Consider the following 26,729-nt stretch of genomic DNA (forward strand, 5'->3'; position numbering starts at 1 on the left):
TCACGAGCCAAACACTTTTAATAAACCGTATCCAAACCCACATTTAATAAGCTCGAGTCGAACTTTTGGTAGGGACTAGGGACTAGGGAGTAATTAAAGTACTCACCTTTTGGTCGGTCATCGGCGATCTCTAAAAAGTAGATCGGAAATTCTAAAGAGGAGAGGAGATAGTGCGAAAGAAAGCGTATCCCAAGCCTTATTCTTCTTCTCTCTCCTCACAAACCCTAATTTTTCCCCCAATTTTCTCCTCTCCACTAATTACGCCCAATTTTTCCCTAATTAATGCATTTCCCTAATCCCTTCATCTTCCCTCTTTGATGCGTCGCCCAAGCGCCCGTCCTCCCAAACCCGAGACCGAAAACGAACCCGACCCGGATCATACCAAAATGCAACCAATTTCAATCAAATCCCTCCAATTCCCAAAACAAAACCCTAATTCTCGATCCAAAACCCTAAAACCCACATCAAGATCAAAATTTGTACCCTTAATTTTATTCTTTTTCTCATTCTCGATTGTTTTATACCTAATTGTTACATTTTCGCGCCAAAAATTGTTCGCCAATCGCGAAAAGTATAGCGTGATCATCGATGGTGGGAGCACCGGCACGCGCGCGCACGTGTTTAAGTATAGTGTGGATAATGCGGGTTTGACCCGGTTTGATTTTGGGGAAAATGGGCATTGGTCGATTCGGGTTAGTCCCGGTTTGTCGGGGTTTGAGAGTGACCCGAGCAAGGCGGGTGAGTCGCTTATTGAGATCATTGAGTTTGTGAAGGTTCGGGTTCCGAAGGAGGCGTGGGGGGAGACTGAGGTGAGGTTGATGGCTACTGCTGGATTGAGGTTGGTTGATGAGAAACAGAGGGAACTGATATTGGAGGATTGTAGGATTGTGCTTCGGGTTTCCGGGTTTAAATTTCGAAATGAGTGGGCGTCTGTGATCACAGGTATATGGCAATGTAGCTGGTGTTTAGTTGTGGTTTAGTAGGCTGTGTTGATTGTTGTGTTCTTAGTTTGTTCGAGTTTTTGTGATTTGATTTTGGTTGTTGTGTTATGCCTTATGCCCATGAATTGAATGCTTTGTGATATTGTATCTGCATTGAACAATGAACACGGTTTGTTTATTGTTTAAGGGTGTGTTTGGATAGCAAAAGTGGAGGGAAAGGGAGGGGAGGGGGAAAGAGGGAAGGGAAAGGGAGAGAAGGGAAGGGAAGGAGGAATGAGGTGTGGGTGTTTGGATACAATTTCCCTCCAAATCTTGCCTATTGTGGAGAGATTTTGATTAGGCTTCGAGGAGGGAAATTGGATCCCTCCAAATCTCTCGACCTCCATTTCCCTCCACCCTCATTTCCTATCCAAACAGAGGATTTTGAATCCTCTATCCCCCTCCCTTTCTTCTCCCTCCAAATCACTCAATCCAAACACACCCTAAATGTTTAATTTACATCTAATTTACATCGAGCCAGTTCAACGCAGTGTAATCAGTTTGATTCATGTAGCTCAGAACTTTTAGCTGTAATGTCGGTGTATATTGATGTAGTTATTTAGAAAGGGCGAGGTTTCTATCATATATTTGCGTGTTGTTAAAATATAGGATACAGAATGATGTTTCTGTTACTGCTTGTCAGCTTCTTATAGTTATGGTGATTTGTGTAGGCGCTGATGAAGGTTTGTATGCTTGGGTTGTGGCAAATTATGCTTTTGGCACTCTTGGAGGTGACCCTAAATTAACAACTGGGATTATTGAACTTGGTGGAGCCTCTGCTCAGGTATTGTTGTCCATGTTACTCTCAACAAAACATGTGACTGATTTGAGCTTCGTGTGAAAGTTTATCTGCGAGCTTGATTTCTGATGTTAAGTTGTACTATCGCTTGTAGGTAACATTTGTTTCAAGTGAGCCAGTACCCTCTGAGTTCTCTCATACTCTCGAATATGGGAATTCAACTTACAATCTCTATAGCAATAGCTTGCTCCACTTTGGTCAGGTAGCCTACTTTATCTAGTAGACTAGTACAGTATTATAATTTGGTGTTGGTGATTCTTTGTAAAGAGCTTCTGTAGGTACTGCAAATGACTTTATATTAAGATTGGTGCATATGGAAAATTAAAAAGAATCGGCCTTGTTGAGGAGGAGTGTTGTATTAGGAAGCACAATGTTTTTAAGAATCGTGCGATCTGGCTTTTTAATTTTGCAAATTCAGTATCTTTCTCCGTAATTGTGTCCCTTGTGTATGACCATACTGGGCATGAGTTTCTGCCTGTATATTTGACTTCACCTCTCTTGTCCCAGAATGTAGCTTTCGCGTCCATGAAAGACTTGCTTGTTTCGACCGGCTCAAAGTTGTGTAAGTCCATTTTACTCAAGTCGTTTTCTACTTTCAGTTGATTGTTTAGCCATTTTACTAAAGTCGCTTTTATTTATGCTTCAAATGAAAATATAACCAAAATTTGGTTTGATGCCGTATCGATCACATAGTTGATCGAGGAGTAGCAAATCCGTTTCGTGAATTGTTTCCAAACAATCAAAATAGTGCATTTGGAGCTGCATCTATGTAAAATTTTGACCACGTAGATGAATTATCACATGCTCTCCATAGTTCTCTGTACATCATGCCTTTTTTCGAACATTTCACGAAACTGCTTATGTTACAAATAGAAATATACAGCTTTTCTTCTCCCCTCCTTTTCATTTAATTATTAGACTGACAGTTCTTGATTACCTTTTTTACTTTTGTGAAGCCATGGAATCTCCTATCAAAGAATTGACTATAGATCCTTGCACCCCGAAGGGATATGCTCAAAACGTTAACTCAATTGGCTTGGCCCCTAGCTCTTTAGCCCAAAAATATTCATCTGAGTTCCATGCTACCGGCAACTTCTCAGAGTGTAAAGCTGCTGCCTTGACACTGTTACAAAGAGGCAAAGGTTGTAAATCTAGTCATATATTTGAATTGTTTTGCTGATGAATATGCCTTAACTAAGCCGGAATTCATTCCAGAGGGTTGTGTGTATCAGCACTGCAGCTTGGGAGCTACATTCATGCCTAAGATGCAAGGAAGATTTTTGGCCACTGAAAATTTCTTTCACACGTCAAAGGTTTGTATTTCCGTCTGTCTTGGCAAAAATGACTGACATTGTGAGATCTCAAGATGTTTAAGACTTAATTTTTTTTTTTAATTCTCATTGTTCTTTAGTTCTTCGGCTTGACCCCAAAGTCACTTCTTTCTGATCTGATGATGGCTGGTCAACAATTTTGTGAAGATGATTGGGTAAATATTCGAAAGAAGCACCCTTCACATGAAGAGGAAGATCTTCTAAATTATTGTTTTTCTTCGGCTTACATTGTTGCCCTTCTACATGATAGCCTTGGCATTGCCTTGGATGATAAAAGGTAATACGCTTTTGTTGTAATCTCTTCTAGTGTTTGGATTTACTTTCCTTTCCCTCCAACCCATTAGTTCGTCTGTTTGTTTCTGTCTTAGTATTGTTTGGAAAGTGTTACGTATTTCGGTATTTATTAGGAATATTTCCACATTGGTACTCCTAGGAAATCACATTTCAAATCGTTATTTGTGAACCTGATTTTAACCAAATACGAACTTTATAGCAAAACTATGCTTGCAAAATTCTGTGCAAAATTCTGTGAAAGTTGACCTTAGTATAATAAGTTAATTATAGAAAATATGTTGAGAATATTTCACTAATTATGGTAAATGTGAGTTTGTACATCTATTTTTCATAATTTATTCTCAACAAAATTTCTTTAATTAGCATATTAACATGTGCCCTAAGGGCACATGTTAGAAAAACCCTTTACTTTTATACTGGTTAAAATCAGGTTCACAAATAACGATTTGAAATGCGAGAAAATTGCTCAGACCTCATGGCACTAAACGAAAACGACGCTGAGCGAAAATTCATATTTATTCTTGGGTCAGACCAGCAGAGTGGTTTATAAATGGATGACCCATTGTATAACTGTTGGAAGCTTCCTTCGACAGGATCGGATGCACAAACCAGGTGGACAATATCCCTCTTGATTGGGCATTAGGGGCTTTCATCTTACAAACAAGAGACGCTACTATTGCAGAAAATCATAGATGGCTAACGCTAGTATTTGATGATGATTCCCCTAAGCTATTCTTGCTTGTTGGTGCGGCCATTTTGTTGTTCATTGTGGGGTGTTATTTTTCACGGTGGAGGAAACCGTACTTTAAAACCATTTATGACCTTGAGAAAGGAAGGTATATAGTGACTCGAATTAGGAATTGATGCTCTTACTCTCATTTGGACTGAGTGATGGAGCCATGTGCTCGAGCGCCTAATCGATTCCTTTTACACTAAGGTTACGACCTTACAGGTTTTACTACACATCGGTTGTGTGCCCCAAGGAGGTAAATTTACTTCGTTGATAGTGAAGATTATTGATTCAACCAAGATTTGCAGAAATTTATTGCACTCCCCTTTATTTCTGCCTGTAACAATGTACATTACTAGTTCTCTGTGTATATTAGTGGAGATGAAACACCTGTTCATCAAAGTCAAAGATAAGATTTTTCATCGTGAATACTCGACATCTCTCTGACCACTACGAGACTTGATTACGAAGCTTTCTGGACTGATTTCGAGGAGCACCTTCATCAAAGACTCAGTATGCTTTCCGGCATACAGGAGCCAAATTTCTTAGTCTTGTATGTTAGGTTCCAACATTTACTGTTGCTAAGGAGGTGAAATATTGTTAAGAATCTAGAGATGGATGTGTTCATGTGTTGTGTGAATTAGATCCGAGATTCCGAGTTTGAATCGTGCCACATTTTACAGTTATGTATTGGTGCAGATTTTTCAGGTATACAGCTGCTCAGACTTGTGGCTATTTTTCTTATAAAAAGAAAATTAATTTTACATTAATTTTATCAGGGACTTTGGTATTCTTATATTTTTGGTAGTAATTGACATTTAGTAAGTGCCTTGCCAAACATTGGATTAAACTCCCTTGCTAATTTGCGAGTCGGTACTCAGTAGGCATTAGGCAGTGCAACATTACTTGTTACTAGGAAAAGCAAATGCTTACATTAAAAAATGGGGGAAAAAAAAGAAGCAAGTGATCGCCATAGTACTCACAGATGTCGATTGTCTTGTTCTTTTGGAGTTAATTTAAGTTTTGTTTAGGTCAAGGAAGTTCGAGTCCATATATCAGTTATTCAATTCCTAGAATTCCAGTTCATTCAAGTCTTAGAATTCCAGTCTTAACCAAAAGAACAAGGTTTTACCTTATTTTGCCCTAAAGCTTAAATAACCAAAAGAACAAGGTTTTACCTTATTTTGCCCTAAAGCTTAAATAAGAACACAAATTGGGCTGCTTTCACTTTTTATTTTGAGAAGGTATGACTGCAAATTTGTCTTGTGTAAATATTTTTTTCCAAGTATACTATTTGGGCGAATGAAGGGGAGCCTTGGCGCACCGGTTAAGGTGTTGCTTTGTGACCAGGTGGTCACAGGTTCAAGTTATACTATTTGGGCGAATAAATAATAAAATAAAATAAAAGTGAGTTTCTTGTAATTTTGTAAAATTCCATAACGACGTTTTGTTGATACACAATTTACACCATCAAAGGCAAATTAACCCCAAATTTCAAACAACAAAACAAAATAGGCCAAATTATATCACAATTCACAACAAGGTACTCTTTCCATCTGTCATTTGTTTTCTTTTATATTCATTGAGAGAGCTATCTTAACCAAAGGTAAACAAATGATTGGGACATGGGCAGTAAAAGTTCTCCGCAGGAAAACACTAGAAATTACAGCATTTATTGTGTGAGATGGGCTCACGGGCTCACACGGTAAAACAGTCATTTATATAAAAATCACTCTTTTATTGTTAGCAATAAATGAATTTTTATAGAAAAGAGCTGTCACCGTGAAACCGTCTTATCTTGAAATTTGTGTAGAAATTACATCCAATATGATTGATGAGTGTCATTGTGTCAGTTTGCATAGCAGATTTGCAGAGCAACAATAAAAGGCGGCTGGCAAATGTAGTTCTTTACATTCAAACTAAAGTAACATAAAAACTCTCCTTTAAGACCAACCTTGAGAATCTATAAAGATAAAGACACAAACAGACACTCCCCCATATTAACAATTTGCATAAAACCACATTTTGATCTTTGGTTAACTACTAGTAGTGCAGATGATTATGGCAAAACTCACATCCCAAGATCTAACACCTTTAATTAAAGCAAAAAGGGATGTCTAATTAGTACTCAATTCAGTCTTAACTCTTAAAATAGTACCTAAATTAATAAATCCCGTTCAAAGATCTCTCCGAAAAGACCCCATCTATGCCTTCCTTCTTTAGGAGCAACCGAGGACAATTACTTAGTGTTGAGGTTATCTGTAAAATGCGGCAAATGAATTAGTTAAGAAACTTTACAAATATTAATCGAAAAATTTAAAATCTTAACTTTGTTTCTAGATTAAGTTGGTTTATACTTTATCATGGCTCATCTAGCAGGCATGGTTACGGGTATGGTTTCTAAACGATTTCAGCATATATCCTCTTAAGGTTTAGGTTCAAGGGCTTGCTTGAATTTAGAGTAATGGTTACGGCCTTATGGGTAATGAAGTGAAAAAGCGAAGAAGGAAATGGTGATGATTGGTGGATTTGGGAAAAGAGAAGAAAAGTGTAACTGTTACTCCGGACTTATGAAGAGAGGCCGTAGAGTTACCGACCTCCCATACGTTAATTCTTACCCCCTGAGGGGACCACCAACCCTTCATCTACCCTTAACAACCATCACTTTTCCTATTTAGCCCTTGTTTACTCCGCGTAACAACTACCATCATTCCAACAAAGTCCTAAAGGGAAAACATAAAATGAGTCCCCGCCTATGATGAATAACACCAGGTTGAATGTGGCTTCGTATAAATCGAATTCAATGCAATTTATCATTGTTCAACGAAAACATACATATTTTATCAATATACATTTAGAATGACCGGGTAAAATGGAAGTGGTCAAAGACTCAGAGTTACCTGAGTAAAGAACGGACCAACCCACTCCAAATGAAAGTGCTCCAAGCTTTTAAAAGTTTGTGCTGAAGATTAAAGGAAATAATCAATATAAGAAAGCATCCACCCAATAACTCTGTTTTTTCACTTTGATGGTAAGATAAACAAAAGAACAAAAAAAATTCAGCACATCATAACATCTCAGCAAAAGATTTTACAACTATGACCAGCCACCCTTACTTTCGCGGCACAATAAAATACAGTCACCTCATTCATGAAGCATTAGAACTTATGCTTTCAAATGTTCTTAATTGCACGCAAGATGCAACTTTACCCCAATCTTCATATTACCTCACTTATCCGTGTCTGTTAATTGATACTAGCACATGAATTATGAATATGACATTTACACATTTCATTTTTAATACACATTTTTCATACTACAATATTACCAAGTTCTAATCGAGTACAACGTCCAAGTTCCAACACATGTGAAAATTCTGGATTATCATTTATGACGGAAACAAAGAAGAATTCAAAAGCAAAGTTAGCCTAAATATATGGATAAATGAGAATATATATAAATTATATAAATGAAAATAAAGAAAAAGAAAGGGAAGTGGGTCTGTTAAGCATTAGATAAGGAATGAAGAGTTTAAACAAGAAGAAAAAACAAAAACAAAAAAAAGCATAAAGAAACTCATTTAGCACAAGAAACCAGGGACTGGGTATTTTAGATGCATAGATAAAAGAGCTTGGAATTCTAAAGTAAGGAGTAGCAGATCTTAGTGGCCTAAAGCAGAAGTTGTGTTTTTTAGGGTGCTGTTACATACCCCATTCTTTTTCCTTGCTATATATTCTTTACATGCCATTGCTACTGTAGCAATATAACAATGCTGAACTATTCATGGCATGTCTGTTTTATCAGCAAACAAATAATTTACCTTTCCTTAACAGCGAAGGAACTACAATTTGATGACATTACCCCTATGTTACTCCGACACTTCACTTAGCTATTTAGACATGATACAGACACTTTATGCCAAGAATAGAAAATTTCGCGCAAAAATTGCCGTATCAGACACTTGAGTACTTAACACATGTCAGACACGACACCAGTGTCGGATAGTTGGGGTAACACAACATTACTCCCACAATCACCCAACCCGAACTTGAGAGGCAGGAAGGGAAGAACCATAAAAAATGCCATATAAGTTACTGAAAGTACAGTTCAATCATAAGTTTAAGATTATCTAGGGACAGAGGAGGCATGACAAATGACTAAGATGCAAACTATGATCATCTAAATCGAGTACACGTAAGCGCGGCACGCTGACTTGGCAACAAGACAGGGGGACACCAATGAACATTATATCTGGTCACCTAGACAAAAAAGCCAGGCAAATGATAGGGTTGTTAGGATACAGATGAAAAAGATACTTGGCTTCCCTAGGGTACTGTTCCAAAGCCCTTTATTCAACCTATTTAGATTCTTCTATAACAGCCTTAATTTGTATATATAACCAGTCCAATTTTTGGAATGAATCTTAAACTTGTGGTTGTTTTGGGCCCCCCTGCTTTATGCTTTAAAACATCCTCTATATCTTGTAACACATATCTACAGGAAGGTTATTCACAACATTTGAGAGATTTCAATATCAGGCTTTGTTAGTTCTCTCATTTGCTCCTAAGCAACTGTAGGAGCCACCACCTATTCCTTTTCTAGTTTGAGGGTTAGTGACATAAATATGGTTCTACGAGGCCAAAACGTATTCATCCTTCTACTTTGTGTAGGAATACTAGTAATAAAACCAGAGAGAGTTTACAGTCTAAGAAGAGAAAGCATGGTCATGGGACAGAACAGAGGGGAAGAACGACTGGTATCAACCAACCGTGTCCTGCATGCTTCCACGCAGGAGTTTAGTGTTGATGGGGGATTGGCCCCAACAAAATCAAAAATTGATCCAACTCAATCGAGCGAAAGAAAAGTTCGAAGAGGGTCGGATCCCATCCACAACAGGTCTTGAAGGGTGTTTAACTTGGTCTATTCCAACTTCAGTATAGAGCGAGTTCCCAATTTCCCATAGATAGCTAAGGGAATATGAAGCGATCAGTGGTGGACGTCTTTGAAAGGTTGAAGCAGCTTGATAAGTTTTTGGTGTTTTCAAGGTTCTTTCAAAAGAACCGAGACAATCTGTACAGTTGAAGCCGGTGAAAACGAACAGCGAAGTGCACAGAAAAATCAGATGGCAAATCCTGTTCTCCAGCTGATATCTCATTGATATCTTATATATAGAGAAGTGAGTACACTTATCATGATGTCAGCTCTCACCAACAACAATATATAGTGTTTTGTAATACATATTGATTCTTTTTTTGTTAAATGTTCAATTTTGCTTGCATGAGAAAGAGTTCCTTCTTGTTAACAAAATTCTTTTGATTTTAAGGCAACCCAAAATCCATGATGCTTCTTACATTTCTGGTTGAAAACCGTCTTATGACAGCCAACAATGTGCAAAGACATACGAAAACATGTTAGTCCCAATTCTTAATGATTTGGGATACTATTAATTCTTCTTTCTCCTCGGCTGATTTCTATCCTTTCACTTAGTAGGAGGGGTTAATTCAAGGAAGTGTGGGTGGAAATATTATTCGCAAACCAATTATTTTTTTTCAAATATAGAATCTATTCAGCATGTAGGACAAAAGAACGATGTGGACATGAGAGGAGTAGCATAGCTTTTAGACATGGTATGCATATTTTATGAGCATGTGTGGACCCAAAGGGTGAAGGAATGTTTTTCTAGAGATGACACCTATCCTTACAGAGAGTATCAAACCCCAAACTTCTCAGTTAGCCTACCAAGTTTTACTGGTAAGAATCAATTCTCTTGTCATCTATCGTTTTCATAAACAAACTTACCCTTAGATCACAATAGGTATAACTGTTAAAGGGATTCCCCATCATTAGTGATAGAAACTTAAATGTTCCGTTGGCCCCCAAACCATATCATTCTCATATGAAGAGCATAATTTCCGATCTTATAGTGCTGGGCAGCCTAAGTAAATTTTGCGTTGAAGCAGCCAATACTGAAAGCTATAAACTAAGTGTACGAAGAACCTCGTCAACAAGAAGCACCAGACAATACGATTGTTAGGAACTGTTTCGTATAAAACATGGGATGGAAAGTGAAAATGTATGCACATTTTCCCGACAACCAAAAAAGCGCCAGTAAACTAAATGATTATTAGATGAGACAGGCTGGGGTAAGATGAAGTAGGTGGATAAAGTTTAGGATAATCAGTTGAGAATCCCAATGCAAATCTGTAAAGAGAAAGACATTGGGAATTGGGCAATAAATAGACACGCGAAGGAGTAACTATAAAGTGCAGAAAGATGCAGATCACAGAAACTAAGTTAAAAACTGGTAAATCTATGATTCTCAGGGGTGTTGCATCTATAATGACTCATGTTACGATCTTTAGGAAGGCTTGCCTGGAGGATTCAAGAATAATAATACACAGTTGAATGATCTGCTGTGAAAACAAATCCACAAGGTATTGGGAATTGGGAGACAATTTGTATAGTAATTCATATCCCAAGGGACTATAAAACGCTATCATACAAGTCAAGGTCTCAGCCATATCAGTGTGACCAAATACTCGTATCATCAGACTTTAGAGCGAAAAACAGGTGTCCTACATCATCCTTAAATTTTGGCAAACCCATATTAAATTCAGATTACAGGGATAAAAGGGGAAAATCAGTAGACAGGCATCGATGGTTGAGTTCCCCTTCTCCCTCCAGTGGCGGAGGAATCACATATCCTACAAGGACGGCTAAACTAACCCTTCATTCTGAAAGTTGGGCTAGTAAAATAGAACTACGTTTGTTCCACAGCAATTGTCCTCTCCTTAGATCATGAATCTATTATTACGATCTTCCCTAATTGCCTTGTTCAGAATAAGATTTTAACATCCAATATCCCACTTCCCAAAAAATTTATGTTTAGATAATTTCTAAGACAACAAACACCATAGCTAGTTGAACACATCATCCGAAAAATGACCCCTATCAAACAAGCACAATAAGAGTGGAACAAAGAGAATAATTTGAATATAAGCACGAAAAGAGAACTGTCAGGCTTACTGATATTCCTCGCTTCAAATGAAGGCAGAAATAAGATGTACAGGATAGGCTACTCTTCAGTCTTCACATCCATCAGAATCCATAATCCAAATTTGATACTTCACTATTCTATCCTTTATTTTTCCCGCGACCTTCATACTTACGATTAATCAAACTCCAAATCACAAACATCACCAAACACCGTAGTTGAAAGTTGAAACCCTAAATGAAATCCCCAACTCCTTTGCTTCTGTTCAGAACTTGTCACTACACACTCAAGTCATCCAACGCACATGACTGCACATAATTATTCCCGTCACATCAATGCAAAGAAATTTCATGCAATGACGATGCTAAATATTCTTTCTGTAACCCAAACATTAGAAAAAAGAAGAAAAGTTAAGTAATGAATAGGAAAGGCCATTTAAAACAAACTCGTGCTTCATCAATTATAAAGCCAATGCTCCATAGCAAATTTGGCAATCATTTAAAAAGGGACACCGAATCACAAATATCACTTCAAACAACAACAGAAAAAATCGAAGAAAAAAACATCTCTTCCATCTTAAACTTAAAACGTGTCAGGTATGGTAAATCATAAATGAGACAAAAGAGGATGTTTGTCCAATATATGCAAGTGAGCGCATATTTAACTCGTTTTCGTCTTACAGGGTAATTCTATGCGCTAGATAACTACAATGGCCTTAATCAACAGGATAGGGTTAAAAGGAAGAGTTTATCAATTGATTTTACAAATTACGCTCAATTCCGATCATTTGTTAACCTTTATGATTCTTTATAAGCAGTATCGTATCAAACTAAACAAATAATTGAGACGGAGGGAGTAGAACGTGATAACAACACTACAACAGTACTATCATACGGATTGGAACATACAATACAGCGAATTTATGCTTAGGGTAGAGTGGTAGACAGTATAATTCCAGAGCTATGGACAAATATGTTCATTAGAGATGATTAATTGCATACCTGAGAATTTGGGGGTTTCGATCATTCAAGAGATGTTACGGAATTGGGGAGGGAATTGATTTTGACCATTACTCGGAATTGCGTTGACCATGACCGACTGTCGACCCCGTCGGAACATGGGCTAGACTCTAGAGTATTGGAGATTTGAAGAGGTCCTAACCCGGTCGGCCGGTCTAGCTTGGTTAAACCGAAGTTTGTTTATATTGGATTTTAATTTCGAATCCTCTTTTATTATGGATAGCGAAGAGACAGAGATAGAACTCGGTACACCGGTTATTGGGGTGGCACGTCCAAGTACGTATGTCACAAAACACGTTTATGGCACTCCCGAGCATTGTACCACACGCAATGAGCCACGTGGCGTGTCAAGGCCTTTGCTTTGGCCAAAACCATAGTGCATAAGGCCAACAAGAGTTACACGACATACCCCATAAGGGCACGACTCATAAACAACACACTTTAGGCACGGTGGGTTGGCCCATGAGCACGACCTAGAGAAAAATAAAAAAAATGCATGTGTGATTGTGACTTTGTGAGTTAGTTAGCACACACATGCCCCCCCCAAAAAAAAAAAAAAAAAAAAGTTGGCCAATCAGGTCGCATTGCCACGCTAGCTATGTCGATTCCATAAATTTTGACTAAATGAAAATGTTTCTTATGGTTAGTTATGGCCTATAGGGGCGGTTCTCGACCAACTCCCATCTTTAATTAGAAGACAGTAACTGAAATAGAGAATTCGAGTGATCGACCTATTTGGCTAAGCACGAGGACTTGAAACAACTACGGTTAATGGATTTTATGGAGATTACTAAGCACACATCTTGAAAAATATGGGAGCCCATGCACGGGCACATCATAGGCCCCTAGCCCATCGAGCCAGACTGTGCCACAAACTTTAAATGTAAAGTATTAGCACAGCATGACACGATCCATACATCAACTTTGTGTGTTCGTGCCTCTTTTTTATCCAAGGCCCGACCCAACCCGGCCCTATGTCATATCTAGTTATGAAGCATGATCCTATTAGCTGGTTCGAATACTCTTTTATAATCGGGTTGACAAAGATAAATAAAAAAAAAGTTAAAGAGTTAAATTTAGACTATTCCTGTTTTGGATTCTTCATCATATATTCTATAAGACGTTTCACAGAAAAGTTTTCTGATTATTGGATCCGTTTCCACGATAGTGAGCCACTATTAACTATTACATTATTGCTATTTATCGTCGACGAAGTACTCCCTCTGTCTTGGTCATTTGTTGTCCTTTTCCATATTGAGGTGTCTCACTCACTGAGTTGTTATCCTTTCTATTTTAAGAATGAACTTGATGAATAATTTGATCATTCACACTCAATTTATTCCACTTAACAACAATTGGCCTATTCGTTTTTGACAACAATTGACCGGGACGGAGGGAGTACTAATTATCGTTGTTGTACAAACCAATACGAGCCCAAAGTTTAACAGAGCCCAAGCCCATAATGATCCAACACACACTCTCCCTCTATCCCTAACCTTTAAAAGACCACCTCCAAACAATTTGCAAAACCCTTCTTCATTCCGCCTCCATCTCCGCATTTTGTAGAGAGAGAAAGAGAGCAAGAGGAGAGAGAAACAATGGTGCAAAGGCTAACTTACCGTAGGCGTCACAGCTATGCTACTAAATCTAACCAACACCGCATCGTCAAAACCCCTGGTATTCTTTTCCATTTCTACATTCTCATGTATTACACTATTATGCTCACATTCCGTCTCAATCATTTTTTACCTTTGATTAAATCACTTCCCGATAATATTAAAATCTGTAAACAAATGATTGCGACATAGGGAATAGCTTGTTTGGTTGGTTTTACTTTTTAGTGGGTTAGTAGATGTATGAATTAGGATTCTAATTGATTTGGGTTGGTCTTAAGTTATCCGGATGTGAAGACCGTCTCATATAAGACTAATTCTTTTGATTGTTTGGGTTCACCATTATAACAACTGTTTAGTATACCCTCTCCGTCCCGGTCATTTGTTTACCTTTGATTTTGGCACAAAGACCTAGGAGAAGGGAGGGACTATTTTTGGTGGTTGTTAATGAATGACAAGCGGACCATATTTGATTGTGTGATCAAATTACCCATCAAAAACCGTCTTCGTAAACAAATGAATGGGACACTCTAAAATGAATAGGTAAACAATTGACCTGGATAGAGGTGGTAAGACCAAGGTTATGGGAAGTGAGACGTTATCGTATACAAGCGACTGTTTTGTTAGTTTTAATGGTGGTTTTTTTCGGGTTGATGAATCAGGTGGTAAGTTGGTGTATCAGACCACAAAGAAGAGAGCTAGTGGACCTAAGTGCCCTGTTACCGGAAAGAGAATTCAAGGGGTATTATTCCTTGTTTCCTTCCTTTTTGATTATTTTTAGGGCATTTATTGTTTTTGTTGATGATGATTTAAACACGTTTCGGAGTTGTTGATTGTATTTGAAAGTAAAGCATATAATACAGCTTCCCCTACCAATGCGGGACAATCATATGTATTGAGTCGGGTGTGGTGTTGTTGAAAATACAGTCTTTGCGAGGCTTCTTAGGCTTTGTTCTTTTCTTGTGAAACTAAATGTGCCATTGGCGCTGCCAGTGTCATGTTCTATAACTATATAACGAGTGGTATTGGTAGACTCTTATTTGATGGTGCCTGATTTAACTTGGTGATGTATCCCTCGTATTCATTGCCATAGATGATTGCTAGTGCAATAAATATATAGTTTGAACGATTTTTAAGTACTCCCTCCGTCCCGGTCAATTGTTGTCCTTTGGTTTTGGCACAAAGATCAAGGAAAGAGAAATGGGCCAATTACTAAATGACAAGTGGAAGAAATTAAGTGTGAATGATCAAATTACTCATAAAATTCATTCTTAAAATAGAAAGGACAATAATTGATTGAGACACCCTAATATAGAAAAGGACAACAAATGACCAAGACAGAGGGAGTACAATTTGATGATGGAAAATGTTTTGTTGATTTCGCACTAACCAGTATTATGTGTTTCTTTGAAAAATGAATTGCATCACAAAGTTTTATCTTTTACTCTGTATGCTGTTTGCCCAATGATGGAAATCAATTTGTATTGATCAGTTGCACGGATGTCAATCACCGTTAGCCTTTACTTACCATCTCCGCTTCCACTATCATTTCTCCTCTTCCTCTTTTCCTTCACATCAACATTCTTTCATTTCAACTCTTATCCATCCATATATCTATGTGGTTATGGTTTGTAAAGGCTTTTGGTCATTACTCTATGCTCAAGCTGTGTATGATTTATTAAAGCTATGAGATCTGAGGGCATTTAATGTTTGTTTCCCGTGAATTGTTTTGCTCTCATCTGTGTAACTCCAACTTAGGCTGCAAGTTCTTGACTCAACAGTTTTTAGTAGTGTGTCATAATTTGTATAAAATTCCCTTGTTTGACCTAATAAACTGAAGTGTGACCCAATACCCAGTAGGTCTCCTGAGAGACTGTCTCCCACTAAATTAGTGGGAGACATAACGTGGAAAATGGAAATTAAATAACTTCCTCCCTTCATCATGTGAGAGATCTCCCAATAACGCAATTGAGACTTGAGAGACATTATCTCTAAAGTGTTTGTGAGTGTTACCTGCCACAAGCAACCAAAATGAAGCGTTCAAATGATATTAGTTTCTTACGGTATTTCCTTTTGAACCTCAGTTTATGAAACTTTTTGTAGAATGTTTTGTACACCCTAATTAACTGAGTCTCTCGTTCTTTTTGAGAGTGCAAATTTATCTGTAGAATCTTAAAATACGTCTAGTATGAGTAAATAATTGATGGCAACCTGTGTGGTTGGTTATGTCATTTTAAGGGAATCATTGTTGTAGTAGAAATCATCATTGGTTACTAGTTAGTGTACCTAGTTCAAAGAATTTAGTGGGTGTGCCGTGATATTTCTATCGCCTTTTCCTGTAGTTGACAATTATGTTGGTTTACACTTCATACAATGGGTTCTACTCTTTGAGACTTTACTTGTTACTCATTATAAGTCCTGGTGTTTTCACAATTGTCGGTCTGAATTATAACATAGATATAACCTATTAATTGTACCCATTTGCCAGATTCCTCACTTGAGACCAACTGAATACAAGAGATCCAGATTGCCAAGGAACAGGAGAACTGTTAACCGACCTTATGGTGGAGTTCTGTCTGGTGGTGCTGTTAGAGAAAGGTATGCTTTTTGACATCTTGTCTCTTTATCGTGATTTCTTGTCCTCTTTCTAACACGTTTTGATTCTGGGCTTCCTCGATGTTCTTCTATGGACGGTATTAGTGAATTCTGTGCCTAATGTATGATAGATGTGATGTTAACACATTTTTATTGCGAAAATGGCAGGATCATAAGAGCATTCCTCATCGAAGAGCAAAAGATCGTGAAGAAAGTTTTGAAGATCCAAAAGACCAAGGAAAAGCAAGCTGGAAAGAGCTAAACTGTGAATCATCCTTGTTGATGCTAAATTTTGTTGCTTAGTGGAAGTTGTGTTTGAAGTCATTGACAATTGGACTTGTAACGTAAACGCTGAGCGTACTGATCTTAGTTTTACTGAATCTAGTCGACAAGGCTTTACTTGTTTCATTTGTTGCTGTTTTATGTTGAGTACATTCGAGATTGTGTTATCCCAGATGACTTATTTTCTCAGATAATGCTTTCATTAGCGTGCAGTCCCTTGTTCCTGTTAGGCTGTTATTTAGCTGCTTAGCGAATGGTGAGATTTGAGACTGATCTTTGGAACGCAAGTAATACATTTGATGTTAGAACTTCAGAAGCCTAAAAACCACCCCTGGGTCCTGAGTCGGGGTTTCGGGGAATGTAGTCAGAACCATTGCTGGTTCTGTTTGTGTTAACCGTGCCAGCCAATTTTTGAATCAAATTGTGAGAAAGAAACTCACAATGGAAATGGTTGAAGAAAAACGACGAAGATGTTTGTATGTTTATGGTATCATTGATTTTGAAGAGCGAGTCGATTAGTTAGATTTTGACACGTCGTTTAGATTGAATCGATCGTTCAGATTCGTAGAGATGAGTACTGGTGCATATAAAAAGACATGTTTGGAAGTATAAAAACGTCATCAAGTAGCTCATTCAAAAGGGAATATCACAGCCGAGGATTAATCCTTTGTGTAGTATACCATACATTCCGTAGATAAGATCTTAAATAACGTGGGTTGTGGCACGCTTGTCTCTTCAACCTTTTCTTTATTTATTGTACTTATCAACTATCAAGGTAACAATGTCTTTGATTCTATTTGTATGTATTAGTCAAATACTATTGAGCACACTTTTATTGAACACTAAAACTTGGGTACATATAGTCAACTCCTTGCTACCTTCATCCTGATCCGTAATCTCCGTACTCAAGAGTACATATAGTCAACTTTCGACAATTCATTCATACAGATGTCAGCTAACATAACTGATAAAGTCAAGATGGATGGTAGTCATGAGTCATGACTTGGTTAAGTTTTCGTCAGCAACTTATTTGCCCTTGTAACTCCCTTTAAGAAAATCCAATAACCCATAAATACAGCTAATTGATTACAAATAATATTTAATTAAAGGTAGACAAATAATCAACGCGCTAGCGTCGACAACCAACTTTAAATATAGCTAATCGATTACGACTTTGAACAAATGTCCATTTCCACATTTGTATTCCTATAAATACCCACCTCATTTCCAAATACAAACTCCACAACAAAACAAAATGACTCCCATACCCCTCCTAATAGCAATCACCTTCCTCCTATCCCTCTCCCCACCCACAACCGCCACCACAGACTCCGTCCTAGACACCAAAGGCCACCCACTAAAACCAAACACACCATACTATATCCTCCCAGTATACCGCGGCCGCGGCGGAGGCCTAACAATGTCACCTAAAAACACAACATCCCCATGCCCTCTCTACGCAGCACAATCCTCCTCAGAACTCTCCAAGGGCAAACCCGTCAAACTCTACCCAGTCAACTACCCAACTCAAAACAAAGTCACATTATCAACCGATATGAACTTCGTCTTCGCCGCATTCGCCACCGGGTGTAGGCAGTCCACAGGGTGGCAGCTTACTCTGGATGAGGAAACCGGAAGACGATACGTAGGGTTAGGGGTGGTTACTGCACCACCCGGACCGGCTACCGTGAGTAACTGGTTTAGGGTTGAGAAAAGTGGGAGTGGAATTTATGATTATAAGATTGTGTTTTGTCCAAGTGTTTGTAATTTTTGTAAGGTGGCGTGTGGTGATGTTGGTGTTTTTGTGAATGATGATGGGAAGAGGTTGTTGGGGTTTAATGGGTTGGGGTCTACTCCTCAAACTCTTTTGGTTAGGTTTGTGAAAGTTTGATTTTGGATTTTGGATTATGTTTTAAGTTAATATTATATGGGTGAAATATGAATAAGTTTGATAGACGGGTCAAATTATAATACTGTTTTCGGAGTTCTTCATTTTGATTATTTGTTTATTTTTGTTTTTTTCACAATTGTACAAATATTAAGAAAGGGAAAGAGACTACTTTTAAAGGGAATTATAAATGGTCACGTTAATTTTCATAAACATTTCTAAAACAGAGAGATAAACAAATGACCGAGATATGTAAAAAGCGAAGAAGATGATTAAACAAATGACTAAGGCACCGATAACCGAGAATAGAGGGGGTACATGCAATAATCGTATTATAATGAATGCTTATCATTTGACGATATAAATAAAAGATATGTATAAAGTATAAACTCTACTGAGGCTATTATACATTTACCCTTTCTGATTTAATGTGATTGAAGTTTTACTTTGGTAAAACGATTTGCATGTTTACTAGGTACAAATATTGACTTTTTAACATGCCGAACAGACTTTTGTTATTTTGGATCCATTTTAGGACAGCCTATAAGAAAGTTGCTCGAAAAACAATCTCTGAATCAAGTGGGCCATTGCATTTTCTAGAAACTGGGCTTAATAATCACAATCACCTTGGACTGCGTCAGATCGATCCGTAGAAGTTTGGGCCCCGTAGAGGCTAGCTAGGCCCATTTCATCGCATTAGCAAAGAAGTCGCAATTATTTTGCTGACCTCAAATATCTATGCTACTATGCTCTCTACTCCAAATATCTATGCTACTATGCTTTCTACTCCAACCATGTAATTGGGGGTCGATTTTGACCCGCGATATAATGAGCACATTTGAAGCAGAAAAAAAAAAAAAAATAAAAAAACTATGCTACTATTATAGAGTATTTATGTAGACAAAAAAAGGCCAGCTATTTTAATACCGAGTATGTTACATGTTGTGCGGAAGCGTGAAATATCCCGTGTTGGGCCTCTGCTGCATCTGTGTCCACTGTCCATAATAGTTCCATTAAGCCTCAGCCCACCTCGCCGGGTCGCTGACGATCTTCTCTTGGACGGCCTGCCGTCTCAACGCCATGAGACCATACCGCTTCTCGCGAACATATTAGCTCTCCCTCGAGCTATAGGAGTTCTACGCCTTATAGTGTATGTCCACCTTCAAGTCTTGGCCTGATGAATCTCTGTGTCTAGCCCAAGTCGAACCTTGGGCTCTGATACCACTTGTTGTGCGGAAGCGTGAAATATCCCGTGTTGGGCTCTCTCACGATCTGTGTCCACCGTCCATAATAAGACGATATTGTCGCTTTGGGCCAAGCCCTCACGGATTTCTTTCTTGGGCTCCTTCCAAAAAAAGCGCCATCTTATTATATTTTCTGAACACTTATAAAGATGAACATCCATCTTTATTCTACCGATGTGGGACAAGGGTTTGCACCCTAACATTACACTATTCATTCCAATTATTCATTTACCTCTTTTAATACAGCATTTTATTTTTGATAAATTTACACAAGTAATTGAGATCGAGAGAGCTAACTAAATCATCGGATTTTTACTAAAGTTGCCCAAATGATTAAGGTTGAGAAACCATTATAAGTGGATCATTGAATTATGAAAAGCTCGGATTGAAAGTGTGAGATAGTCAAATTACGTGCCAATAAAAAAAATGTAAAATACTTGAATATTCATAATGTATGATTGAGTATGGTAGGTAAATAAACAACTTCAGCCGGTATATAACTACGTCATATTGCCATGAAACCTGATAAAGATAAAGTCAACGCCAATATGGGCGTACAGCGTACTAACTAATTTCATCGTAATAGCAAGACATTCTACTTATCTTATTTATTCCTCTTATTTATGTTATGAGATTTTTTTTAGGAAAAATTACAAATAACCACCACGTATTTGCGTTTTTTTACAAATTACCACCACGTATTTGCATTTTTACAAATAACCCCCAAACTTCAATGTATATTCCCGAATCACCACCGTATTTTTATCCCAAGCACCGTTTTTCTTATTTCCCGACTTATTATGTGACGATTTACATAAAATTCCAAGACTGCCCTCTTTAAAACATACTCTACCCAAATAAACACAACATTTTCCCAATTCAATCAATTTCCCTAAATCCCCAATTTTAACACCCAATAACATCCCTTCTGCTTGACTCAACTCGACATGAAACATAACGCAAAAATCTTGCTTACAGTGACGAATCAGTACAAATGACCAAGCTTTTCTGCATCTCAACATTAACACATACATTGTTCGGAACCAAATAAATAATCGCCGTACATTGCTCTGATCGTATTTTTGTATCGTGCTCAAATTACAACATAATCCGTGTCTATATTACAAAAAACTAATCTTTATATTCAGATCCAATCTCATTTACATACAACATACATACATACATAAACTTAATCTTAATCTTAAAATACATGATTAATAAACATCAATGACATGTCATGAAGAACATGAAACGACATAAAACCTTTCTTTCATTATTATTTGTTGTTTTGGGGCTCAACAAACCTTAATCGAAACATCAAGGCATCATTGTGATTGCTTGATCAATTCCTAGCATGCCCAGATGGCGAAAACGAAAAACACCTCGACATCCTTGCAAATTTTCTCAACAAAATTCAATCTTTTTCACTTTCTGTCTCTAAAACAAGTACCCTAATTTTTGCAACTAATTTGAAATTAATAATCCGACAAAACCCTTGATTTTTATAAAAATTAATGAAAAGGGTTTATAGATCTGGATACGAGAAGGCTAATTTGATTGATAATTTGATAAATTTGGGAATTTAGGATTTGGAAAAAATTAGGGATTTGGGGAAATTGATTTAACTGGGAAAATGATGTGTTATTTGGGTAGGGTGAGGGTAGTCTTGGTATTTTACGTAAATCGTCACATAATAAGTCGAGAAATAAGAAAACGATGCTCGGGATAAAAATACGGTGGTGATTCGGGAATATACATTGAAGTTTGGGGGTTATTTGTAAAAACGGAAATACGTGGTGGTAATTTGTAAAAAAACGGAAATACGTGGTGGTTATTTATAATTTTTCCTTTTTTTTATGTATGAATATTTTTTGGTGTCAAATGAGTTATAAAGATGGTACAATATTTGAAAATAAGAGATTACTTATCAGAGTTTTGACACTATGTACATGGTAATAACAACGTACATATAATGATGATAATGTATTTATTTAGATTTGGCTAATATTGTTGTATACTCCCTCCTATTCACAATAAACTTCCCTATTTCCTTTTCCGTCTATTCACAATAACTTCCCTATTTCCTTTTTTGGTAAGGGTTTGTGTGGTCCAAATTTAATTGTATGGTGGGGTAGTGTATTTGTGTGGTCCAAATTTTATTATATGGTGGGGTAGTGTATTTCCTTAATTTTTGTGCCAAAATGAAATGGTGGGGTAATGTTATTATTGTTGTATATACAATCTATACAGAATATGTACTCCCTCCGTCCCGGTCATTTGTTGTCCTTTGGTTTTGGCACAAAGACCAAGAAAAGGAAAATGGTCCAATTACTAAATGACAAGTAGAATAAACTGAGTGTGAATGATCAAATTGTTCATCAAGTTCATTCTTAAAATAGAAAGGACAACAACTCACTGAGACACCTCAATATGGAAAAGGATAACAAATGACCGGGACATAGGGAGTATTTATTTAGATTTGGCTAATACGAAGATTTAAGTTTCTTACCCAAAAAAATAAAATAAAAAAATAACAAGAATAAGTTTGGCAAATAACCATGACCATGTTATTGTTGTTATTATAACCATCTCACGACAGAATTAATTACACATACTCCAAATTATTACATTAGTTCATCCGTTTTGGTATGAACACAACCTTTATCTCAAACTCAAAATTAAAGAACATAAATTAAACAAGATCGATGCTTAAACAAAAAAGTCTCTTTAAACATGGATTAATTTAAAGCTTGTTAGAATACCACCATACTCCTTTATTATTCTCTCCTTTATCAGCAACAACGTAAAGACATTCTTTGGCTTCCCTCCATAACGCTTTATGAAACGGAGTGTTATCAGACTGATAATACTCTCCGAGTATCGGCTTTATCGCCTCAGTCGCTTCCCGAGCATTATAATGCGGCATTGAGGCAAATAGATGGTGAATTACATGAGCATCCGTACAATGGTGAAATATCTTGTTCATAAGCGTACCATAATCACGGTCGACAGTCGATAATGCACCTCTTAGCCAACTCCACTCGGACGAGTCGTAATATGGTACCGAAGGATGTGTATGGTGTAGGTATGTGACTAGTACTACAAACATGTTTACTACCACCAACGGAATTCCGTATATACATATCATATGTACTAATCCATACGCCATTGCGAATCGATAGGCAGCATAAACGGTGACAAAAACCCCGGCATCAGAAATCAACACTTCGATGCTTTTACTGTGGATTGGACCGTATGGGTCGTAATGGCTTGCAAAACGCGAGTATTTCTTACCGGACACGTTAAATAAAAGGTATAAAGGCCAGCCAAGGGTTAGGGTAATTAAGAGTGTAATAACCCGACCGGGTGGATTATTAAAGTACTTGCTAAAATACCATTGGATATTTTCTTTCTTTCTTGGGACGTACACTTCCTCGTTTTCTAAGGAGCCAGTATTAGCGTGATGCCTTTTGTGACTCGTTTTGAAAGAGTAATATGGGACGAGTAGAGATGAATAGATGATTAACCCGACAATGTCATCAAGACGCTTGTATTCACTAAACGCGTTATGAGCACTTTCGTGACCTAAAACCCAAAGACCGAACATGATAGAGCCCTGCGCGAACCAATAGATAGCCCAAGCAATGTACGATAGGGGTTTAGGTAAAAGATCTATGTAGTTGTCGGCGATATAGTAAAGAATAAAAGCGATGGTTAAATCGTGTAGAAGATAAGAGAAAGAACGTAAAAGAGAACGATGGAAGCAATGAGGTGGTATGGCTTTTCTAATTTGGTTAATTGTAAATGCTGGTTTTTCATAATAAGGTAGTTTTGTTGCAATTGTTTGTCCTCCTGCTCCCATGGCTTCTTTGATTTAATTTACCTGGTCATTAACAAGTAAATAACGTTAATTTAGGTGTTCATATGATGCATGTAATTATGTATGTTAACGTAGAAGAACATAATTTATCTATCACTACATACATGCAAATTTATTTTTCATAATTTTAAGAAAAATGCTTAGATGATTAATATTTCATAGTAAAAAAAAAAATGCAAATTTAAAGGTAATTTTACTCTGTATTTAATACGGAGTATTATTTACTTTATTATATTACATTGTTTAAATAATGACTTTAAATATACCAAAAGAAACAATGAAATATAATAAACTCCGTTATTATTTTATCAAAAATAATTTTTCAAAAGCAATATACTCGATAATGTAATTTTTGTCAAAAAAAATACCTGATTTATTCCGCTCTAATAAGTATAATAATATACTATAGTATGCAAAGAGCAGTAAATGTGAAGGTGATAATTACCTTTATTTGTGATATAAATAAAGATAATAAACTCACTATATAAGCAAAGAATTACTTCGTTATTATAGTTTTGAGAGTGAATGATGTGCAAAGTTAATACTCAAACATATTTATACTCGTATATTCACATGCAGGTGGGCCCACACAAACAACCTAGTAGAAATATTTAATTTAAATTATTTTTTTTATTGTTGAATACTTCAAATATAAAAATGGGTTACATTTTAGAATTAGGGTAAGTGCCAATATCGAAGAGTATGATTAAAGATGTACGACTTTGAATGACCAAAGTACGTAGATAGGAATATAAGATTATCTCGGTCATAATACGAGTAAAGTCAATCAATCGCTGTCTTAGCGAGGAATTTAACGTACCAAGTCAAATTAGGTCGAATTCTAATACAGAATCTAGTGAAGTTTAACAGATTTAATCAGACAAAAATAATTTCGGTTATTGAAGAGTTGACTTTGACGAGGACCAACTCTCCCGACCAATTTTTTGTATGGAATTATGATTTTAATTAGTTTTTTTTTTTTTTTTTTTTTTTTTTTTTTTTTTGGTGTTGACCAGGGAGATCCCCTACCGACAATTTGGGACAATCTCCTTGAGTCTTGAAAGCAATTTAATGGGTTGACCCCTCCCAAATTTGGTTTTTTCATTCGCAAGAGTCAAGAATCGAACCCTGACCACTTGTTTAAGAGATGAGAGTCCTTACCACTCACACCAGCCAACTTTGGTGTTTATGATTTTAATTAGTGATCAAACAAGAAATCTTGGGTTTTACACAATCATGTTACTAGGATCGGGATAGATCATACTTTGGATCGATGAATTTTCTAGAATTCAATCGGTAGGAACGGATCGTGTTTTTATATTACAAATTATTCTCGTATATAGTATTATAGTGTGAGCTTTCTAGAATTGTGTTATCAAAATATATACTGTATATGTTAAAATCTCATGCTTAAATCTCACACTATTATCTTAACACGTTCTTACTAATTATACATTCTCGTTTATAGTAGATTTTTATTTTAAAAGTCATATATACGTAAGATCGGGTCGTATAATCGTAGGATCGGGTTAAGATTTTACTTTAAAAAAAAATTGACACAAGTTGAATTATAAGATCTTACAAAATTAAAATCCTACCTAGGATCGGGATCGGTCACCACTTTTTAAATCATAGAATCGTAAGATCCTACGATTCGGATTGAGAGTTTAACAAAATATTCATTGTTATATTGTTGCATTTTTGCATATTAAGGATCTTACAATCGGTGAGTATTATTTTCGAAAAGTGATCTAGAAATATTACTTTGTGTACCCCTTTTTTGTGAACTTTTTGTTTAATTAATTAATGTTGTCTTTCCCCTAACCCGAGCAAGACCAAGCTCATGCTCAGCTCAGTTCGTTATCACCTCCAACTTAGAAAAAAAGTATTATGTGATTTAAATAATTACTCCATACTTACTAATTAAGGGGTATCATTTAATATGGCATACCATAATAAGAGACCGTGTTTCTATTATAAGCGATCATTTAATTATCGACAACATTAATTACTTATAAGCCAATTTTAATAAATTACGAGAAAACCAAAAACTGCTTTATCACGTTAAATCTTCGAATATACATGATAGTCTACAAACAACGTATAATAGGTTAATAACCATCGTTTATTACCAAGATGACAGATTCAAAACTTAGATGACAAAGTTCCAGGCCTTTAATAACTTCCTCAATTTTCTCTTTGCGAGGATTGAACCCGAGACCCTGCAAATTTTACCAAAGCTGCACTATTTTGTTATCATTAGTTATGCGTAGACTTAAGCTTGAATCTTGGATTCTTGGTGAACTTTCTCATAAAGTGTTAAGCATGCTTTTGGAAGACTTATCGTTTTGATTTTCTCCCTTTATGTTCCAAAATAACTAAAACTTGTTTGACATTTTCTGTTTGAAATATAGATAGTTTGAATTACGAGTTTTCATGTTGAAACTATCAGAGTTGAGAGGGATATCTTTTTAGCAAAGTAAACTAATAACTTTCCGCTTATTTCAATTTAATGTGAAACAACATATCACCCGTAACATTTTGCACGAGTTTAAAATCTCTTTTTGCATTTGCATGGGATCTACATTAATCATTTATTTACAAACTTTGCATTACATGCATGTTTCACATGTTTGGTTATGAATCTCTTCATCATACCAGAGACGAAGCTAAGCACAGTCCAATTATTAGGTTATAGCCCATATGAGTTTTTTGGGAAAAAATATACCCAACTTTTTTTCTCAAAAAACTAATTATGGTTAGAAATATAGATGAGATTGATATTTTTTGCCCTAGGTAAAATATAAACCTCGTTTCGTCCATGCATTATCCGACAGTATTGTGTGATTTAAGTTTATGATGTGGTTTATTTGCACAATTAATTTTGATACTTTTTACGTGAGATTAAATAGTACTTTTGAATGTACATTTTACATTTAGCTTTTGCTCATCCAAAATTATACATACAAGCAATTAACGTACATCGACGTTACATCGATGTGTTCATTCAAAATTGTACTCGTATAAGCAAACAAACGTACAAATAATCAAATATTATCTTGACTTTGCAAGATTATAAG

General features: G+C 36.6%; 4 protein-coding genes and 1 long non-coding RNA gene across 6 annotated transcripts; 3 read left to right on the forward strand and 2 right to left on the reverse strand.

Annotated features, from left to right (window-relative positions):
* The first annotated feature begins 9 nt into the window (after positions 1–9).
* On the forward strand, positions 10–4,897 carry LOC141644149 (putative apyrase 6). Its single transcript, XM_074453622.1, has 8 exons — positions 10–942; positions 1,652–1,764; positions 1,874–1,981; positions 2,287–2,341; positions 2,736–2,921; positions 2,995–3,092; positions 3,191–3,387; positions 3,998–4,897. The coding sequence occupies exons 1-8, from the start codon at positions 318–320 to the stop codon at positions 4,266–4,268; spliced, it is 1,653 nt and encodes a 550-aa protein (XP_074309723.1). The 5' UTR covers positions 10–317; the 3' UTR covers positions 4,269–4,897.
* A 1,122-nt stretch (positions 4,898–6,019) lies between these two features.
* Positions 6,020–12,377, reverse strand: LOC141644150 (uncharacterized). 2 transcript variants are annotated; one of them, XR_012543902.1, is made up of 4 exons: positions 12,130–12,377; positions 11,161–11,436; positions 7,035–7,096; positions 6,020–6,393 (listed from the first exon to the last, which is right to left on the reverse strand). It is a non-coding gene; the product is annotated as an uncharacterized LOC141644150 (long non-coding RNA). The 2 variants fall into 2 exon arrangements; XR_012543903.1 differs by having other exon boundaries at positions 11,161–11,505; positions 12,130–12,363.
* A 1,283-nt stretch (positions 12,378–13,660) lies between these two features.
* LOC141644151 (large ribosomal subunit protein eL34) lies at positions 13,661–16,849 on the forward strand. The gene is made up of 4 exons (XM_074453623.1): positions 13,661–13,824; positions 14,423–14,502; positions 16,249–16,358; positions 16,524–16,849. The coding sequence occupies exons 1-4, from the start codon at positions 13,746–13,748 to the stop codon at positions 16,615–16,617; spliced, it is 363 nt and encodes a 120-aa protein (XP_074309724.1). The 5' UTR covers positions 13,661–13,745; the 3' UTR covers positions 16,618–16,849.
* A 951-nt stretch (positions 16,850–17,800) lies between these two features.
* LOC141632287 (miraculin-like) lies at positions 17,801–18,611 on the forward strand. The gene has a single exon (XM_074444849.1). The coding sequence runs from the start codon at positions 17,893–17,895 to the stop codon at positions 18,526–18,528; it is 636 nt and encodes a 211-aa protein (XP_074300950.1). The 5' UTR covers positions 17,801–17,892; the 3' UTR covers positions 18,529–18,611.
* A 3,901-nt stretch (positions 18,612–22,512) lies between these two features.
* On the reverse strand, positions 22,513–23,631 carry LOC141641884 (delta(12)-fatty-acid desaturase FAD2-like). The gene has a single exon (XM_074450527.1). The coding sequence runs from the start codon at positions 23,629–23,631 to the stop codon at positions 22,513–22,515; it is 1,119 nt and encodes a 372-aa protein (XP_074306628.1).
* Between the last annotated feature and the right edge of the window lie 3,098 nt (positions 23,632–26,729).

This window comes from Silene latifolia, chromosome 2 (genome assembly GCF_048544455.1).
Source record: "Silene latifolia isolate original U9 population chromosome 2, ASM4854445v1, whole genome shotgun sequence".
Classification (NCBI taxonomy): Eukaryota; Viridiplantae; Streptophyta; class Magnoliopsida; order Caryophyllales; family Caryophyllaceae; genus Silene; species Silene latifolia.

What these genes read in the sequence shown, in the direction of transcription:
- LOC141644149 (XM_074453622.1), top strand. Translation starts at nt 318, where the DNA reads ATGCGTCGCCCAAGCGCCCGTCCTCCCAAACCCGAGACCGAAAACGAA. An exon ending in TTGGTGGAGCCTCTGCTCAG is followed by an intron (nt 1,765 to 1,873) that starts GTATTGTTGTCC and finishes TATCGCTTGTAG; the next exon opens with GTAACATTTGTTTCAAGTGA. An exon ending in TTCGACCGGCTCAAAGTTGT is followed by an intron (nt 2,342 to 2,735) that starts GTAAGTCCATTT and finishes ACTTTTGTGAAG; the next exon opens with CCATGGAATCTCCTATCAAA.
- LOC141641884 (XM_074450527.1), bottom strand. Translation starts at nt 23,631, where the DNA reads ATGGGAGCAGGAGGACAAACAATTGCAACAAAACTACCTTATTATGAA.
- LOC141632287 (XM_074444849.1), top strand. Translation starts at nt 17,893, where the DNA reads ATGACTCCCATACCCCTCCTAATAGCAATCACCTTCCTCCTATCCCTC.
- LOC141644151 (XM_074453623.1), top strand. Translation starts at nt 13,746, where the DNA reads ATGGTGCAAAGGCTAACTTACCGTAGGCGTCACAGCTATGCTACTAAA. An exon ending in CCGCATCGTCAAAACCCCTG is followed by an intron (nt 13,825 to 14,422) that starts GTATTCTTTTCC and finishes TTGATGAATCAG; the next exon opens with GTGGTAAGTTGGTGTATCAG. An exon ending in CCGGAAAGAGAATTCAAGGG is followed by an intron (nt 14,503 to 16,248) that starts GTATTATTCCTT and finishes CCCATTTGCCAG; the next exon opens with ATTCCTCACTTGAGACCAAC.